The sequence below is a fragment of the Mytilus edulis genome, chromosome 7, assembly GCF_963676685.1.
Source record: "Mytilus edulis chromosome 7, xbMytEdul2.2, whole genome shotgun sequence".
NCBI classification, from domain to species: Eukaryota; Metazoa; Mollusca; class Bivalvia; order Mytilida; family Mytilidae; genus Mytilus; species Mytilus edulis.
In genome coordinates, this window is record NC_092350.1 from 48,889,748 (window position 1) to 48,909,874 (window position 20,127).

The 20,127-nt window shown below is 32.6% G+C and overlaps 1 protein-coding gene across 1 annotated transcript; it reads right to left on the minus strand.

Moving 5' to 3' along the window:
• Window positions 1–1,713: 1,713 nt before the first annotated feature.
• LOC139481680 (uncharacterized) lies at window positions 1,714–19,086 on the minus strand. Its single transcript, XM_071265146.1, has 9 exons — window positions 18,923–19,086; window positions 16,231–16,398; window positions 14,886–14,998; window positions 10,574–10,739; window positions 6,353–6,466; window positions 5,263–5,451; window positions 3,891–4,019; window positions 2,633–2,711; window positions 1,714–2,173 (listed from the first exon to the last, which is right to left on the minus strand). Exons 1-9 carry the CDS (start codon window positions 19,011–19,013, stop codon window positions 1,837–1,839), a joined length of 1,386 nt encoding a protein of 461 aa, XP_071121247.1. The 5' UTR covers window positions 19,014–19,086; the 3' UTR covers window positions 1,714–1,836.
• Window positions 19,087–20,127: the final 1,041 nt, after the last annotated feature.

The following is a 20,127-nucleotide window of genomic DNA, read 5'->3' on the forward strand; positions in this document are numbered from 1 at the left end:
TTTGCTCATTGTTAAAGGCCGTACTGTGACATAAAATTGTTAATTTCTGTGTCATTTTTGTCTCTTGTGGAGAGTTGTCTAATTGGAAATCATACCACATCTTCATTTTCTTTTTATATATAACTCTGTTCAAAAGTCATAAATCAATTAAGAGAAAACAGATCCGAGATACAAACTACAACGAAGAGAAACACAACAACTAATAATACCTATAGCCAGGATGTGAAGAATATCTAATTGATTTAAGGGTAATAAAGTCAAGTTAAAGTGACAGCACAATTACTAGAGAAGGAAATCATCATACTAGGTTCTAGGATTGAGCAAAAATAAGTCATACACGCGTTTCATCTACAAAACACTCATCAGTTACTGTACTGCTAAATCAAAAAAGTTACAAAAGCCAAATGAAATTCGAAGTGGAAGACATTTTGAGCGAATGGTTAATGGGAGCAAAGCATTTCTCTTCTAGAAAATATTCCCTGTTAGTCAAATTTTTATCCTTCACTTAGTGTAGATGAAAGCTCATAGAAAAGAAAAATCTATTCCGATTTTGAGATTAGAAGGTCATGGTATCAATGCCATTTAAAAACCCGATAACCTTTATCAAACTTATACTAAATTCTCCCGACAAAGATTGATTGTTAGAAAACTGTTTCCCAGTTTCTAACAATGACGTTATTTTAGATAAATACATCTTTGGACATACAGCCGGTTTAAGACATACAATGACAAACTGGATTTCGTAAAGACTCCTATTGATTTTGATTTCTATCAGGAATTGCTTTGAATATATACGCATATCCTTATTTGTATCAGGTATGTTTTGTCAAACATTTACAATTTAATTTCATGATTTATTGGATGAATGATTGTAAAGTGTACCTGTCCTTCTTGCAGGTAGCGTCTGACATTGACCTCGTATCAGTGTTCGTTGGTTAATATAAAATTTCATAGTTTCAGATTATAAAAATTTATGTTATTTTGTTTCACCACATTCCCAATAAAGATGGTTTAGTCTGACTTATTTTTTATATGCGAGTATCCGTAATTTGGTTGTTGTTTTGGTTGTTGTCTATAATATGTGTTTTTTTTTTCGTATATCCGTTCACTGGTATTCTCACTTTTATCATGATTAACTTTTATTGCTGAATATGCGACATGCCTTCCAATTCATTAGTTTCAAATGTAATCAAACCTATCGACTGTGAGGTACAACACCTTCTGTTAACATTTTTCTGTGAAAAAAGAAAAATTATGGCATTCTTAAACTTATTTAATAAAAGCAAAATTATTAGTATTTATACTCTGTATTATTGCTTTATCAAGTGTGTTTTCAATTGTTTAATCCCCATTCCCATGTTTGCCTCAGTAACATACCATCTCTCCATCATACGGTGTTTATATATATGATGATAGTTGACCGATCATCTTTACCCAATATGGACTTTGTTTATTTAAACATGTACTGACACTATACTTGCTCCAATACGGTTATAAGAAAGACAACTGGAATCGACATTGTAAACATTTTACAGTCACAATGACTAATTGATTGACCATTACCATGTGTGTGTGTTTCAACTTACAATGACACCTGCAACTCTAGTTTTTTAATTTTATTCAAAATATTTATGTATAAAAAAGCCAATTTGCCTATGTGTGAGTATTTTGACGAAAGAGATAAGCTTGAATGCGAAAAAGAACTCGTGAATAATAACCTTGCACAAGGTTTTGCTTAAAAAATGCAACCTTTAATTATGTAAATTAAAAAAAACAAAAATCCCAATCACACGAACAATAAATGCTTTATCGAGTGTTCCGCACGTCTCTTATAATTTAAAAGTCATCTTCCACGTGGCTGTACTCTGCAGAATCATCAACAACAACGGGTTTCTCTCTATCCGGTTCATGGGTTAAATCGTAGTTACTCTCGTCTTCTATTCCCTTTCCTTGCATTGTGTCATAATAACTTTCATTCGGACTCTGATTCTGACTTAATCGATGGTGGTCTGTGTGATCGTATGTTTCATCAGAATCAGACTGTCCGGTTGTACGTTTTCTACTTTGTTCTTGATTTGTTGGTGACTTTCTTGGCTTGTTTACAGTAGCGTATATTACTTCTTTGCCTGAATCTATTGGCACATGAACTGCATTCGATCCTCGTTTTCGTAATCTATATTGAATAATAAAAGTGAGTTAAATTATTTCCTTTAAGACTGAAAGGAAGGAACTTTAGTAAATATTGAAATAATGAGGTCATAAGATTCAACAATTGATATTCCGGCAAAAACACTTTCTAAATTTTTTGTGACATCATAGCAATACAACCTTTCTTTCGATATTTTTTTATCTGATCACGAAAATTAATTCCGACTTAAACAAAAAAAATATCTCCATCCTTGAAGTTAAATGGTTTCTTTCTAATGTATTTAGCGCTAATGAAACTGTCAATTTATCAATAGCATGTCATTGATTGCGCTTTTGTCTTTTCTTTTTTTCATCTTTCAATATTTGCGGTATTGTTATTACTATTATTATTTATTATTTATGTTATATAAATATTATGATTCATTTGATCAATATCTTAATAATAATTTTTCGAATGGAATAGAAAAGATAGGTTTGCATGTACCTCATATAAAGAACTATGATCATGGAAGCAACCACAACTGTCAATACTGATGTGATAACCAACACAGTAACCAGTAGTTCTGTGATAAACAAATGGTTTAAGATAACTACAAGACTATTCTCATTAAACTTTTGTTTAAATAAGAGATTGTTGTAAAATAACAATGAATAAAGAGTTGTCGTTTTTGATTTCAGAAATAATTCATGGAAGCCCTAGATTTGTTTTCATTTATATTCGATTATTTTACCTTGAGAGTTAGGAGATACAGTGAATAACAAAATGTCCTCCAAGATATGTTATCGTATGTAAATATATATATTGTCCAATTGTTTTCTATTTAAAAAAAAAAAATCTATTGAATATTCTTATATTGGACATTTAATCGTATTCGTAGTTGACAAAATGTTAAAAGTATCAATACAGTGAATTATTGGGCGCATTGCATTTGCGCCGATTTTTAAAAAATCCAATTTTTCATTTGCGCCACATAATAAAAACTTTATTTGCGCCACTTTACAGGTAATACAGGTAATATATAACGGAAAAGTTAGATATTTATTGCTCTAAAAGGTTTGTTTTAAGTATTCCCTCTAGATAATTCAGTGAGTTCATCTTTTTTTTCTGATACAAAACTGAGAGTCAGAAAGGTTTAAACTGAGTTATGTGTAGTGTTTACATGTTAGAGCAGTCAAGATAGAAATTGTCAATTTACCAGACATTAATACATCAGGTCCGTCGCTTATGTTTTGTGACAGACTTATAACTTTACTATAGAATAAAGTGCTAAGCACTGTCTTATAATTTTACTCCAGTGTATAGTGCTTTCTTTTATGTTTTATGTTAGGTTTTATGATAACGTTGATTCATAAAAGATCTGTGTTTTAACAACAAAAAAATTAACATAACTCGTATGGTTTTATGATGATTGATTTCTGAGGAATATTTTTAATTATGCCAAAAAAACTCTGCCTTTATTAATAAGTGTTTTTCAGGATTTTTTTAATACTATTTACCTTATTTACATGTATTTACATGTCATATTTGCACAAATGAAAAGTTTCAGAATTGGCGCAAATGAAATATGGTTTGTGGCGCAAATGAAAGATATTTTTGGCGCATATGAAATGCCAATTGGCGCAAAAGCAAAGTGCAAGAGCTATTTATAGCTGTAAATAAATAAAAGCACACACCACTTATTATTCAAATTAAGTTAAAATAAACAACTAACACTTTTATTTCCTAATTACATGTATCTCACCTCTGGTAGTGTCCCGGTTATCGACTTTAGTCCCTAAACACAAGACAGGTAAACGTGTTTTACAAGGACTAGGATATTGCTTGGTTTTACCGTTTTGTTGTACTTGTACTGCCATGCAAAATTCTGGATCTTTGGATAGTGAAAAATAATTCATGATTAATGAAAATAAATTATATGTCGTAATTGTTTCTGTGTTCCGAATTATTCATATTGGTTTTATGAATGATTTCTTGATTTTAATGCATATTCATAAACATATTATGAGTTACATTTTGTACGACGTTGCAATTTGGTTATTATATCTAGGGTTGACGTCAATGCAGGAAGTAGCAGTTCAGAATATCTATGAAGTAAACGTTATGGTTAGGTTTCTGCTTTTATATAACGATAGTTGATTCATCTCCGCCATTTATTTTCTGTTGTCTTTTTTGATATAAAAAACACGTATTAAGTGTTTCGGGGCAATAGTTGCACCTTGTGGACAATAAACTTAATATTCCAGTCAATAATTATACAATATATGCTTTTTTCATAGATAAATCAAATAAATATTATTAAACGATTACCGATTGCTGCATTTCCATTCATGGTTCTTAACTCTCTTGCTGCCAGAGGTACACATGTATGTCAACACCGGATGTGTTGCAGGTACACATATGGCAATGTTTTAATGTATGTAAGCTTCTCATCATTGTTTTATCTCTTTATAATAAAAGACAGAAGAAAAAACAGTGTTATATTTTTCTTCAATGGCTCCAAATACACCTAATCGCTATTAATTTCATTCCGGGTAAGTTCTTTAAAAATTACACAACTTTGACATCCAGTTGAAGCTATCTGTAATCCTGTGTAAACAATGCACAATGCATGATACTTTATAATGATACCTGTTTAAACGATCGTTAATACCTCAAACAAAAAATGTGTTACTATATTTTGAGTTTTGATCAAGTCGATCATAATTTATCAAAGGTTTCTAGTTATTGGTTTGTAAATTTGTCCCTCCCTCAGCTCGTAATGATGACATTTGTTTTTTATTTTGCCTATTCACCCATACTGAAAGTTGTTATTTTTCGGATTGGATCAAACAGCGATAAGGTGAATAGTAACGGTCGTTAGAGCGAGGTGTCATATATTGAATGACATCATTGTTAGGCAGGTGACGTCACAGATGTCGAAATATCGTGTTTTTATGGCACACGAAATGCAACTTTGAATAGCTACTGGCAGCAAAAGGGCTACTATTTATAGGTTCGACTATATTTTTTTTTAAATAAAAACAATTAATACAATTTACTCAAAGTTAAAATTTTTCACAACTGTTGATATATGGTAAGCAAATTGTTTGACTTCCTAATAACGTATAACATACCTTTTCGCACCGAAACGTGCGTCATAAATCGCCTTGTATTTGATAACCAGTAACTACCATTGATGTCCAGGGGCGTGTCATACGGTATTTGACTACGCCGCGCTAGAAACGTCGGTGAACATTCAATGAATGATTCAATCCAAGTTTGTTTTTTAGTTCTTTGCGCATAGAAATCGTTGTGATATCTATCTAGAAAACAAAAATTACCAAATGGATTCATAGTTTAAGCAACATTAATTATGTTTTAAATAAAAGGGAAGGCGTCCGACATGTAAATGAAGAAAAAAAAACAGTCCAATATTTCAAAAACAAATGTAAAAACAAAGTTATCGTAATAATATCATGTCAATTGAATAATGGGTACAAATGTATATATTGAAGAAATAAAAACAAATTTGTATCGATTGTATAATTATGCATAGTTGATCAATATCTTACTATCTCCTTCAGAACCCAAACTTCCTTGTTAGTACATCATTGACCGTAGACGGACATTTCATTACCAAGTTCTGTATAATAATAACTGTATTGAATATAAAAAAGAAGATGTGGTATGAGCCAACTCACCACTAGAGACCAAATGACAAAGAACAGTTGCTTCAATAAGCAAACCCCGTTCTGCATAGTCAGTTATAAAAAGGTCGGAAATGACAAATGTAAAACAAGTCAAACGAGAGAAATAACGCCTTATTTATGTATATAATATGAACGAAAAACAAATATGTAACACATCAACAAACGACTGAATTACAGGACCCTGACTTGGGACAGGAAAACATACAGACAGAACGTGGCAGGTTAAATATGTAAGCGGGATCACAACCTCCCCCTAACCTAGGACAATTATGTAAAATTGCAACATAAGACTATAAAAATCAGTTAACAACTCACCAGATGGATACAAATAGAAATTCTACACAGAGTGCAGGTGGCCGGGTACTTGTTTATCCAAACAACAACACGAAGCTAAAAACAGGTCTGAGAGTACTCCCAGTCACTGACAGCTAGTTCAAAGGCACAAACAACCTATAAAAATTACGCCTCTAAAACTAAAGTTCTAAATTGTGATACTGTAATATTGTTTACTTACCTGTTAAACATATAGGAAACAGTTCTGCCAAACAATCAAGTGCGGTATATCTTAGGAAAGGCACGTCCCTAGATACAGATAAACACTCTCCAATAGTTTGTGTTGTGATGCTAACTTAAAAAAAGTGTAGATTAGTTTCATAAGATGTGTCAATTTACCAATATATCTAAGTATGTCATAAATAAAATACTTTAACAGATTATTTGCCACTTTATAGTTTAAAAGAATATTTATATCATACTAGTTATTCCCAAAACTTGTTTTTCATTGGACAGAAATGACGTCATTGGCAATTATTATTGCTTGTGCATTTTTCGCATTGAGAGGTTAAACATTACTGATAATTGGAAGCTTGTGACTTCGTCCTGTCCTCAGTTTATTACGTCTTCCTGCAGCTTTTTCGTTTTATTTGCGCACATTATTTCACAGTTTACTAAGGTAAATACAGGTATAGTTACTAGTCTAATTTATCTATTCTAGCTATTATTTTCGAAAAAAGAAAAGTCGTATAATAATGCACAAGCAATAAGTCCTGGAAACAGAAACGAATCACAATGTAAAAACATAGCAAATCTAAAGAATTAAAGTTTTAATTTTATAAGGAAAAACTAATCTTAATTTTATATAATATAAAAAAAAAAAGATGTGGCATGATTGTAAATGAGACAACTCTCCACAAGAGACCAAACGACACAGAAACCAACTATAGGTCATCGTACGGCTTTCAACAATGAGCAAAACCCATATCGTTAAATCCTTTATAACAGGACCCGAAATGTGTATATGCATATAACAATAATATAACAAAAATATTTATTTTGCTTTTAATCTACTAATAACAAAATCAATCATAATACCAATAAAAACAACTATTAATTAACAAATCACTTTCCTTATATGCTAACCTTTCAAAATAAGTTTATCTAAATGATCGATAAGTTTATCAGGATCGTTTCTGAATGTCTGTTTACGGTAAACAACATCTCTGTAAAAATGAGGATGTGAGCTTTCCCATTTAAAATAGGTTTTCTACAGGTACAATCAAACTTCAAAACCAAATCTTCATTTTCATGGAAGAATTTAATAAAAGTTTTAATTGATCCCTGGCTCAAAAACTAATCAGTATTAATACAAAGTTAACGTTCGTTAGAGTTAAAAACGTCACAACAGACACGGCTTGTAAATTATAAACACCGTAAGATAGTGCCAAAGGAACAACACCATTCAAAATGGGCAAATCAACAAACGGGAACGAAATCGTCCGTTTTGTCGTAATGATAGTGTGGAGTTTCCCGTACCGAATCGAACTATTGAAATCCAGTAAACGACATTCATTACCATTTACATTAGATTTATTCAAAAGAAAGTTCCTTTGGGTTAATTTTGATAGTATATTCATAAAATTTCTGATTGTATAACGAAAATACCATCAAAAGAACGGTAACTTTGGTTGGATTTAACAATTAAATGCAATTAAGACGGGACTTTACTGATGTTAGTCATAAACTGTGATTAATAACAGTACACAAACAAAGCTGCTATTAAAGGGGTGCAATAAGTGCCCATTTGAATACCTACAACCTGTCGATAAACTTTGTTGCCGAAACGTACATAAATATTATCAGGGAGATCATTAACAGCTTCAATCATCTCATCACACCTCCATAGAGTATTTACCTTTCTAATTTGAGAAAGAAGACTTTAAATGAGTTGCTGCAAATATATTTTCATTAAGATTTACCAAAAAACCTTTCGATTAAATAGGAACACCTTTTTTATATAAAATTGTGTGGAAGTGTAGTTTAAAGAGTAGAAAAGTAAAAACTGTCAACAGAATCAAAAGAACCATCAAAAGCTCATTGTTTATCTAAAACATCCAAAGAATGTTTTACACTCCGAAAATAGTTAATTCCAATATTTTCATATACTAGTATTCTATAACAATAGTTTAAGATAAGTTCTTTGATAGTAGTTAATGAACTTGTTTCCAAGCACTGAATGATTATTTGTTGAACTCTTACTAGAGGCATGAATGAAACGATATTCTACTATTTTTTTTTTTTTTTGTGTATTGTAGTTAACAAATACATAGTCAGGACTTTCGAACGTTCAGAAGGAGCCTTCTGCTGTGTTATGGTTATGATATGTATGGCACTCTGTGGGGCGCTCGGACTTGAATGTAGATTACTTAAAAAAAATATTCTTAAGAACGTCAGTATAGTATTTACGGTAGACAACCAACAAATGTGTTGGTTTGTCAGTCGGTAAAAACAAAAACCGCTGTGCAAGTTTTTGAAGTTTATTTCTTATTCTATATAGAAATAGGTGTATTTTGTACTCTTTTATTTATTTCTGATTTATTTTTCGAAATGAGATATTCTGTTATCCACAACATTCATACATTTATTGAAATAAGAATCAAAAGATTTTGAATCAGATTTCCCCTTTTACACCAATTTTTACCAAAAAAGAGGGAAGAGAGTCTTTGGTTACGTGACGCATTGTTTTCAATCTATTTTATATGGAGGACGTTAGTTTGTTTTTTTTTATCAAAAAGTTTCTAACCCCTCTGTCCTGGTTGATATTTGGATTTCCCGTAATAACATAACTATAGGGATCATATCTTAACTTGACTGCAGGTCAAATATTTAGTTCCATACAATCAAAGAATACTTTGACGAATATTTTTCGTCTTCTATAATTGTTTAAAACTATTGGCAGATATGAAGTATTTTGCACGGAAGATGTTAACAAAACTCTTACTCGCAATTAAGAAAAACATCAACGATTTTTCAAACCAAAGGAATGTTAACGTTATTAGGACACACGGAGTCTAGCGGTTACTAGACCATGTTTCGACTTCTGCAAAGCAGGTAAAATACTAACCGAACATACCATTTATTATCATTAAAAAATCGAAAAATTTTCAGCGGAACGACGCATATGTATATTGCCTTGGATTTTGAATGAAAAAGTAAAACTGATATGTTACTATGTCAATTTAAGAATCACAAAAAACTAAATTTTGAAAATGGAATATCTTTCTTATGCAATTAAAATGGATGATGTTGAAGAAGCTTATATCCAAGTTTCATAGATTTGCAAACAAAGTTATCATATTGATTGATGTGGAAGCCCATCTTAAAATAATTTCTGAAAAATGAAAAACAAATGGGAGGGCTTCATAGTTTCTGCCAAAATTTCAAAAAATTAATGCAATAATTGTTATTGGTGTCTCAATACAATAAACATCAGACTGTATACTAAAAAGTAAAAACACAAAAATACTGAGCTCCGAGGAAAATTCAAAAGGAAAGTCCCAAATATCAATGTTCTTGTTTAGTTGTTCTTTTGAATATGCCTATAATTGTATCTTAAAAAAATGATTTTTTTCTCTGTAAAAAACTAAACATGCTAAACAAAGGATAAACAGGTTACAAGTTTTGCTCTTAAATCAGATTTAATATGATCATATATGTTCAAAGATTCCTTTAATTCCACCAAGATTTGACAAAATGTGTGTTGTCTAAACAAATGTAACCACATACTGACCGTTATGTTGACGCTCGACAAAAACAGTATAAACTGTATGGAATCCTTTTTTTTTTAAGTGAAAACGCATTTAACCACATTAGACATGTAACAATTTCCTTGTTTAGTTGTTCTTTTGAATATGCAAAAAAAAATATTAAAAAAAACCCAAACAAGACTGTGTACCTAGTACACGGATGCCCCATCCGCAATATACTTTTCTACGTTCAATGGACCGCGAAAATGGGGGGAAATCACTAATTTGGCATCAAAATGAGAAAGAGCATATCATAGGGAACATGTGTACTAAGTTTCAAGTTGATAGACTTCACCTTCATCAAAAACTACTTTGACCAAAAACTTTAACCTGAAACTTGCACTATCATTTTCTATGTTCAGTGGACCGTACAAATGGGGGAAAATCTCTAATTTGGCATTACAATTAAAACGATCATATCATAAGGAACATGGGTACTAAGTTTCAAGTTGATTGGACTTTAAATTCATCAAAAACTACATGTACCTCGACCAAAAACTTTAATCTGAAGCGGGACAGACGAATGGACAAATAGACGAACGAACGGACGGTACAACGAACAGAAGGACGAACGAACGGACGCACAGACCAGAAACATAATGCCCATAAATGGGGAATAAAACAAACAACACTAAAAGGTTGTATATTAGTACCTTTTTTGTAAACGGCATAGTGATGTGTGTGTATATCAGTGTCCTCCGATGCGCAAAATGCTTGTCTGTCGTTGAGACATTTGTTTTGTTCAATTTTTACTTCACATTCACGTTTTTCGCTAGATCCATCTAGTAAAATATTTTTTAAACAAGCACATCGCTTCACCTGAAAATAAAACCAATAATATTAAAGTAATTTAAACTGTTTGCATGCACATATCATGATATTTTACTAACAGCTCTGAATAAACAAAGACCCATAAAAAGAGGTAAGTTTGTATTTTCTTACATGCCCTGCCCTTTTAATTTTGTGTACAAAAAATATTAAAATAGCCTCTGATGTATCAATCCTCTTTCAGGAATTTCGTCAGTGAATGTCTTATAATTAAGTAATTCGTGTATGACAGACGGGAAGTAAATCGTGTATGCCAGACATTCGACTGTCTTCATTACATTAATTATGTTCAAAGTTATAAAGAAGGTATTCGCATACAGTGCATGCATTTGTTAACTGTTTTAACAGGTTTTTGTTTATTATGCTGTTTTAAGGTTCCAATGAAGCTCATCCCAAAAATCTTTCGTCAATGTATTTACACATTTCTATAAATAACATAGGACAGACAACTTTTAAATCACTAGTTTACAAATAGTACAGTATCGAGCCAGAAAAGAATAGGTTACATGTTACAGTATTTAGTCTCAGCACTTTCTAGTGATATTAAATATTTCGTCACCGACCTTGATTATCATCGTTTTCCAGTATTTAAATCACAAATTTTACGTTTTTCGGTCAGAATCTCTCATCTTAATCATTTTGAGAAATGCGGATATTCTTAGGTTTAAATTTTGTCTGAAAATGTAATTGGATCGACCTTTAAATTGTTTAATTTCAGTCTCATGTTAACTGGATACCTATAAGACTGGCAATGGCTGTCGTTGTGAGCAAAACTGAATATTCCAAAAAATTATAACTGATATTTTAAAATGTGTAACCGGATTAACCCTCTAATCTTTTGAAATGTTGATTACGCTAGTATAATAGGCCGGTGACCAAAGTCGGAATTATGAAATTTTAATCGTCAATAATGGTACACGGCTATATCATATATCATTGGATTCGGAAATATGTGTACTTTGAGATTCTTCTGGTCGTTAAAAGAAAATATGGTGCTGTTTTTTCAGAAATATTGTTCAAAGGTCACATGTCGTTTTCAAGGAAAAACAAAATTGAATATCTAGCTCCAATTAAATACCATTTTTACAGTAGAATGATTGAAAACTTTGGAATCTGTTTCCTTCCTTATTCAATTTTCATCCAAAAAGGGAAACCCATCATTATCTGAGATTTCCGAACACACGCATGCGACTTTACAAAAAGGGGGGTAGTTTTCAGTTTTAAATGATGTAATTTAAACAAATAATAAGAACAAAGTCTATTAAAACTTAACAAAATTTATAGAAAATTATGAACAAATATGTATTTATTAATAAAACCATCTAGTATACATCAATGAAAGTGAAAATTTAAGTTTTATCTGTATACGTTGAATTCGCTACATGCAAACCAGACAACAAAAATTATTTCAAAACATACTTATAATTGAGGTTTTACAATGTCATGGCGATTTATATGAAATAAATTTGTATTAATAGGAAAATAAATAATTTTAAGATAAACTTACAACTTAAAAAGATATGTTTTATGGTATAACAGCTTTTTATACGTTCGAAAATGGAGAAAGTTTCGGTTATTCAATCACAAACTAAGTAAAGCAAGATCATATTTTTTTCATACAGGATATATTGACATAGCTCTAAATATACGAACTTTAATCAATTATTCAGACCTCAAATGACGTTTGTAACGTGGAAACGTTATTACGACGTTGTTACCATTGGCTGGAAGACCTTCTGCTGTTGTTTTTTTTCTATTGTCGGGTTGTTGTCTCTTTGGCACATTCCCCATTTTCATTCTCAATTTTATATGTTCGCAAGTGGAAGGTTTGGAAAATCTCGAATGTCAGTATTGGTCCATAGGGTTTAAATGACACGAATCCTATAATAATATTGCGAATATCAATGTTAAACTTCGGACATTTAACGTGTTGTGCATTGCAATAGAGTGGTGGTCAAATGTTTGGGTACCACATATAGCGTGCTTTTATCCATTACCATAGGACATCATCGTCATTACAAAATACACTTTGGCAATGTCAATCTATTTTATGGGGGACATACAACAACTGAAATATCAGTGCACCTCTGAAACAAATGTCAAAAGAAGCCTATATTGAAGGAAACGTCTTTTCCTGCTGCTTTAAACTCAAAATATATCTAAACAAAAGTCCAGAAAAAACCAACATCTGTTATCCGTATCGACACTATACACTAGCCATGATCACATGACTGCAGTCTGTGGAATGTTTACGATTGTCGTAGTCGTTATGCCATACAGTCTGGTCTGTATAAGTGATTTGACATCTGAACTAGAGATAGCATTTATATCACACTGCTGATGGTAAAAAACTTTCTTCTTTGAATGTTCTTGTAATTTAGAATAACATTTGACTCCCAGTAAAGGTTTATAGTGGCTGTATGACAAATAAGCATTAAACAGCCTTTAAATAATTTTTTCTGTTTTAGAGAATGAAATTCCTCACCTTGGTTGTAGTTTTCTTTATAATAGATGCAAGCATATGAAAGAGAGACGAAAGATAAACTGACAACGCCATGGCCAAACATATTGAAAACACCCACAGACAAACAATAGTACACACAGCACAACCTTCATCTACCGCCATGTAATGAACCACTTGGAAAAATACAACATTTAAGTGGACTTCCAACACGGTTTCAGACAAGATCGCTCCTGTGAAACTCAACTGGTGAACACCATAGAACCAGTGGCACGATCTTTGAACATGATCGAGAGAACAAACATATATGCTTGTCTTAGATTTTTCCAAGGCATTTGACACAGTCCCACACCAGCGGCTATTGCAGAAAATGATCTACTACGGTATCCGCGGAGATGTTCTTAGTTGGATAAGCGCATGGCTTACCAAACGAAATCAACGAGTTTATGTAGATGGTTAAATGAGTGATATGAAAGCAGTACATTCCGGTGTACCACATGGGACGGTCCTTGGACCCCTATGTTTCCTGTTGTACATCAACGATATAGGCGATTCTATATTGCCATGTACCAGTCTACGACTGTTTGATGTACAGAAGCGTCCACAACTCGGATACATGCCAGCAGACGCTGGCAGATGACATTCCATCCAGCAAAATGTTTCATTCTTAGGGTAGCCATAAAACGCAACCCTGTTGTTCACAACTACCATATGATGGGACATTACCTGAAAACTGTTCAGCACTACCCATACCTCAGCTTATAACTATCAGGAGACATGAATTGAGACCACCATATAACAAAAACAACTTCAAAAGCCAACAGAACACTTGGACTTTTAAGAAGGAACTTAAATAAGTGCCCACAAGACATAAAAGAGAGCACATACAAAACATTAGTCCGACCTCACCTTAAGAATGCATCTGCAGTGTGGGACCCATATAAAAAGTGTCATATTAACCACATCCAGATGGTACAACGAAGAGCTGCCCGATTGTGACATCAACCTATTCTCGGGAACCGGGAACTGTAACGAACATCCTATAGACACTTGGCTGGTCAACACTAGCAACACACAGACAAGGAGCCAGGCTCGAACTACTTTATAAGATTCTACATGGGGAAGCATCAGTCATCATTCCAGATTACATCAGGAGACCAATTGTAACAACCCGACAATACCACAGAGACAGGTTTTCCAGATTCAGCACTTTAACGGATGCCTATAAATACAGTTTATCCCAAGAACAATTGTTGACTGGAACCAACTACCTAAAAGTGCCATTCAAGCCCCCAGAACAGACGACTTCAGTGTCTGTGTGTTGCAGTTCCTGGCGTAACTATTGATACCTGATTTTAACCCTGTACAGTTGTTGCAAGCATCACATAATTTCATTTGTTTTTGTTCCATTACATACACCAAAGTTTTTGTTATTTTTAACTTGGCGTATACTGGTTGACACACGCGCACAGTATATATACGTTAGGGAATTTCCGACTGCAGATTAACCACATTGAAGTGGAAGTAATTAAAATATTGTTTCACAGTTTTACTTATTTCAATAAGATCAAAAAGTTATCAGCTGATTATTACAGAAACGACTTGAATAAATTAAAGATGAATCAGAACTGACATTATTTTGGACTGAATTAAGAAAAAAAATATTATATTTTTACCTGTAAACCGATAAAGTAATGATCAGGACAGCTTTCTAAACAATCCAATAACGTAGTCCCGCTGAGAAACAATTTCGTTGTAGCTAATTTATCTTCGAGTACGTCAAAGCAGCCTACAAAATATTTGAATTTTCATCATAAAACTTATAAACATTGGAACACATTGTTATGCGTGTACTTTTTTTAAAATTTATAATGCATGCATTGTATATTAATCGTTCGTTTTAGGCATCGATGGCTAAGTGGTGTAAGTAGTCGAACCTCTGTATCACTAGCCTGTTATTGAGGTTATCAGTTCGATTCATGCACGTGACAGGTGCAATCGTCCTCTAATTCATTTCAATATGATTGCGAGTCTTCATACTAAAGTCGGTGTTTTCACCGGCTTCCTGCACCAATAAAACTGGCCGCCAAGAAAGAGCACACTACATGTAGTGCTTAAAGTGGCAATTATTTCAAAACACCAATTCCTCAATCAATAATTCATATATGATTTGCATATCTATAAAACTTTTATTTCAAGCGGAGACCGTTGTACCCACAAAGGACAACTGAAGTCGACAGGAACTCCTTATCCTTGTCAAATAAATATACAATGTGTCAATGTCAGAAAAATATGAATTTTTTTGCATGAGGCTGAGAAACTGGGGAAGGGCAAGGTTCTACAGAGCCCTTCCCCAGTTTTGCGCCGAGTACAAAAAAGTTGATTTTTTCTGACATTGACCTAATATTGTCTTTATACTGCAACTTAAAGAAATAAATTCAAAGCCATCTAAATTGTAACAGAAATTTCAAACTTGTGTTCATCTCTTAATGAACCCCGACTGTGAGAAAAGTGTTCCATGATGAAATTGACGTTGTACAAAATATAGCTGTGTTACTTTATTTAGGAAATAAACACAACTAGTTGCAGTATAAAATTGGAAACGTAAACATCATGCCACGGGTCTTACGCAACTTAGAGTAAGCGGTCACTGTAGATGAACTACCTAGACAACTAAGATCCCACTCCTATAACAATCTTCAATTTTATCTTTTGTCTTTAACTTCGAATGGAACCAATTTAATATTCTTATTTTAATGTTCTGTTTTTATTCCAAAATGTGTGCCGATTTGTACTGTAAACCATCAAATATTTATAAGTGATGTAATGTAACTTTCGAGATTGAAAGAATTAAATCGTCGAGAATATGTGGACCTTGGATCCAGTAGCGTTATTTACATGTTTTATATAAAAAAAATGAAAAGATCGCCAAAACAAGTCACAGCAAGTTACAATGTAGCTTCAAAGAATTTCACGCGACACAAAGTAAGTGCGAATGTTTCTATGTTTAATTTATACTACCTAAATACTCAACCCAAGTAGAGTAAGTTCCGGTTACATCGACCCAGCTCAAGCCGGTATATGAGGACGATATGTTTACTGTTTCTTCGGGAGAAGCCATTTGACAATTTTCCTTTCCCTCCAGCCAAGTGAATTTATCAGTAGATAAGTATGTTGATACGGTTCCTCCTGAAAATATAACATCACAATGTAGCTTTGGCTATCATGCATTACTAATTATTTTATTACTCTGATATCCGTAGATAAGTACAACTGTACCACTGTGGTACATGTATTCTAAGATTATATTAAGGTGGTACCAAACAAAATGTAAATGTTTAACAAAATATCTACTTTGACTTTTGACAAAAACAAAAGAAAATTTTCCACCGGTATCTTTCTGCAGTGTTATTGGTCCTGCATATTCGATCTTTGTCGTGAACATATAAGTTAATGTTCATTCGAATGACATACGCATATGTGAGCCTTTATAAAAACAATATGTTAAACCTTTGAGGTTAATTGAGTTTAGTAATATCTTTCATATTTATAAATGTCTGGCATTTTTTTTAACACATGACATAGGCAAAACCTGTGTATTCTTACTGTGCCATGATCTGAATAAAGCCCAGCTAAGATAAGCATTGATTAACTCATACACAATCAGCAGTCCAATTTACTGCTATATTTAGGTGCGGATTGGGGATTTTTCAAAAGCATATAAAGTGGCGCAATTCCATACAAATGAAAAATGAAACTTTTTTTTCCTGTTTTATTAGAATCATATTCAAAACAGTGTGGTCCTGGCCATTGATTGACGACCTAAATTATCCCAGTGACTGGGACAGATTAGGTGAACGTTTGTCTGTAACGACCATTGCTCACCTCTTACTTATTATAGAATTTAAACTATGGGGTCACCAAAGGTTCTTAATGCCTTTAATAATAAAATAATTCGAAAAATTATTCAGGAATAACCTTTATGTTTTGATTTATATTATTGATATAAATCAACACATCGTATTATTCGGGATTCGTTTTTCGAATTTTTTTATTTAGGTGTTGAGAACCTTTGGTGACCTCACAGATTCAGTGTCTTTAACAAGTACATAGTGAGCAGTGATTGTTACCGACAAACGTTCACCTAATCTGTCCCAGTCAATGGGATAATTTAGGTCGTCAATCAATGGCCAGGACCACACTGTTTTGAATTTCATTCTAACTACTTTACACCATATTTTTAGATTCATCTCTCTCTGAACATATTCTTAAGTGTAAAAAAAGCAATTTGTTTATACTCAATAATCCTGTCATTTGTGATTTGTCACACATCGATATGAATGTTAACTGTGTTTCTTATCGTTTTTGACGGTTAAAAAAACGCGGACCTTATGTTGTTTTGTTATTCGAGCTTGTCGACTTAAAGGAAAGCCAATTTGATTGTATGGTCACGAATGTATAGGACAGTTGAAATAAATAACAGAAAAAAATCAAATATCTGCCATCATTACACAATTTTCAAAATACTGTAACTATTTATGAAAAAAAGCCCAAAAGTTGAAACTTTGAAGTTGAGTTACCAACCTTTTACTACTTTTTAAAATGCGCATTTCCCCTTTTATTCACTCTACATGAAAACTAGCGCAGGAGCCGTGTATTGATCGTCGTTCGGGTCAGGCAGGGTGACCCCAGTGCAGATTCTTAAGTCAGTCCGATTTGACTTGGTCCAAGTAATCTCCGGGGAAATTTATGATGCATTCGTTAAGTTACCAGCAAATGAAATACATCAAAACAATATTACCCAGAGCGCATATTACTGAAAATATAAAATTTTAACCACATTTATAATAATATATTGCACATACATTTTATCTTTTGAAAATGTATAGAACAAGAATGTGTCCCTAGTACACGGATGCCCCATCCGCACTATCATTTTCTATGATCAGTGGACCGTTAAAATGGGGCAAAATCTCTAATTTGGCATTACAATTGGAAAGATCATATCATAGGGAACATGTTTACTAAGTTTTAAGTAAATTGGACTTCAACTCCATCAAAACTTACCTCGACCAAAAACTTTAATCTGAAGTACGACAAGAGGACGAACGGGCGGACGAACGAACGGATGGATGGAAGAACATACGGACGGACGAACTGACGTACAGACCAGAAAACCTAATGCTCATTAATGGGGCATAACAATATAACGTATTAATATGTAAGTTTTTAACAAAGACTTTTTTATTTTTAATCAATTCATTTTTTTTAATATTGAAACGTTTGACGTGCTTTAGAGTACCATAGTCCGTTTAGCTGACAAAACGTAAATTAAATGTCTATACAATGTACATGTAGTTCATATATTGATTTACATATATCAAATATCCTGAAAAGGTGGCCATGTTCGTTAATTCGCGCCAACGTTCCGATACTATTGAGATGGTCAAGTTTAATGCCAATTTGCTTACTATTTAATGAGATTACGGAGCATCGACAGTCAGTTTGATGAAATAAAGAAAAAGTACCAATTTCTAATGTATACATTGTTGTATATATTATTGCCACGTTACACACCGTGACCCTTAAATTGCTAAAACATTCCATGATCAATATTTGTATTTCAATGCATAGTTTGTGACATGTCCAGTGTAGACAATGTTTACATCTTATACCACAAATGAGAGGAAAAAAGTAGATGACAACAATTTACCTTCTAATTGTAAAGTCCATGCAAATAATGAAGCAGCAAAATAGAGAAAGTTTCGGTACCAACGCATTCTACCAACTATCCAAATTAACATTATATATAATCAATGAATGTATTTACGACCATTCCGGAAATTATGTTGACACATGAAGATCTTAAATGTCTGATAACTTGTTTCCGCAATTTTATATTGTACTTGAAATTGTATTAAAAGGCAAGTGGAGTGTATTTAGTTTAAACAGAATACTCTGCATACATACATCACACTTGTAATATAAGTTACATAGTGTGCTAGCAAGCTACAGTGATCTAATACAATATATACAGGGTCAGTAAATTCCATATAGGTTGAGAGCGAGCCCCTTATGGAATTTAATCACCACATATATATCACATTAGTTCACTAGATCAACGTGTAACGCATTTATCTTACAGACTATCATATCATGTGGCATTTAGACAAGTTGCCAATCAGAGTGACCAAGACTTCACTTTCTTTGGTCTTTGCAAAACAACGTATGTCAACAATAACATCTTTTACGCTAGTAATTTTGTTTTTGTATTGATTCAATCACCCATCGCTAATTTTCTGGACTGTTGAAACGTTTTAGATTGCCCCTTCTACGCCGTGTTTTTTTTTAAAGGGATGTAACACCACCACTAACCTTGGAACTTAGCATGATCTATATGAAAAAAAGAACAGAAATTATCTTTATTTCAAAAATAAAATATTTGACAAGAATACAGTTTTATCCTGTCTAGTTCTATATAAGTGCAAATTGAAAATACCGTTTGCATATAAATAGAATAAAAACCATCAAAGGAATAAAATCAATCAAATTTTCGGCATTTTTTCTGTTTACAGGCTTCAGTTACCATGTCATCTCACGTTTCCAAATATCTTAATTATATAAACACCAAATATAAAAGAAAGAATATATACGCAGAACTCAGAAAATAAATCTCCAATAAAATGCCGAGTTAATTTTAATGAATCAAAAGCAATATTGTTCTTTCTTAATCTGTATAAAAACGGATGTAATGTACCATGTTTTGTAACGTACTTGTATTACAAAGTCATTTTAATATTGTTGATTGCAGAATAATCAATCCAAGAAAGCAAATGATCAATAAATGACCGAACAATACAGTACTTCGCAAATTTTTTAAATATGGTCAGTTGCGAGTGGATTTTTTCTTATAGCTTT

What these genes read in the sequence shown, in the direction of transcription:
- LOC139481680 (XM_071265146.1), bottom strand. Translation starts at nt 19,013, where the DNA reads ATGTTAATTTGGATAGTTGGTAGAATGCGTTGGTACCGAAACTTTCTC. An exon ending in TACTTGGGTTGAGTATTTAG is followed by an intron (nt 14,999 to 16,230) that starts GTAGTATAAATT and finishes AATATTTTGTAG; the next exon opens with GCTGCTTTGACGTACTCGAA. An exon ending in TAACCGGGACACTACCAGAG is followed by an intron (nt 2,712 to 3,890) that starts GTGAGATACATG and finishes TGTTTATCACAG; the next exon opens with AACTACTGGTTACTGTGTTG.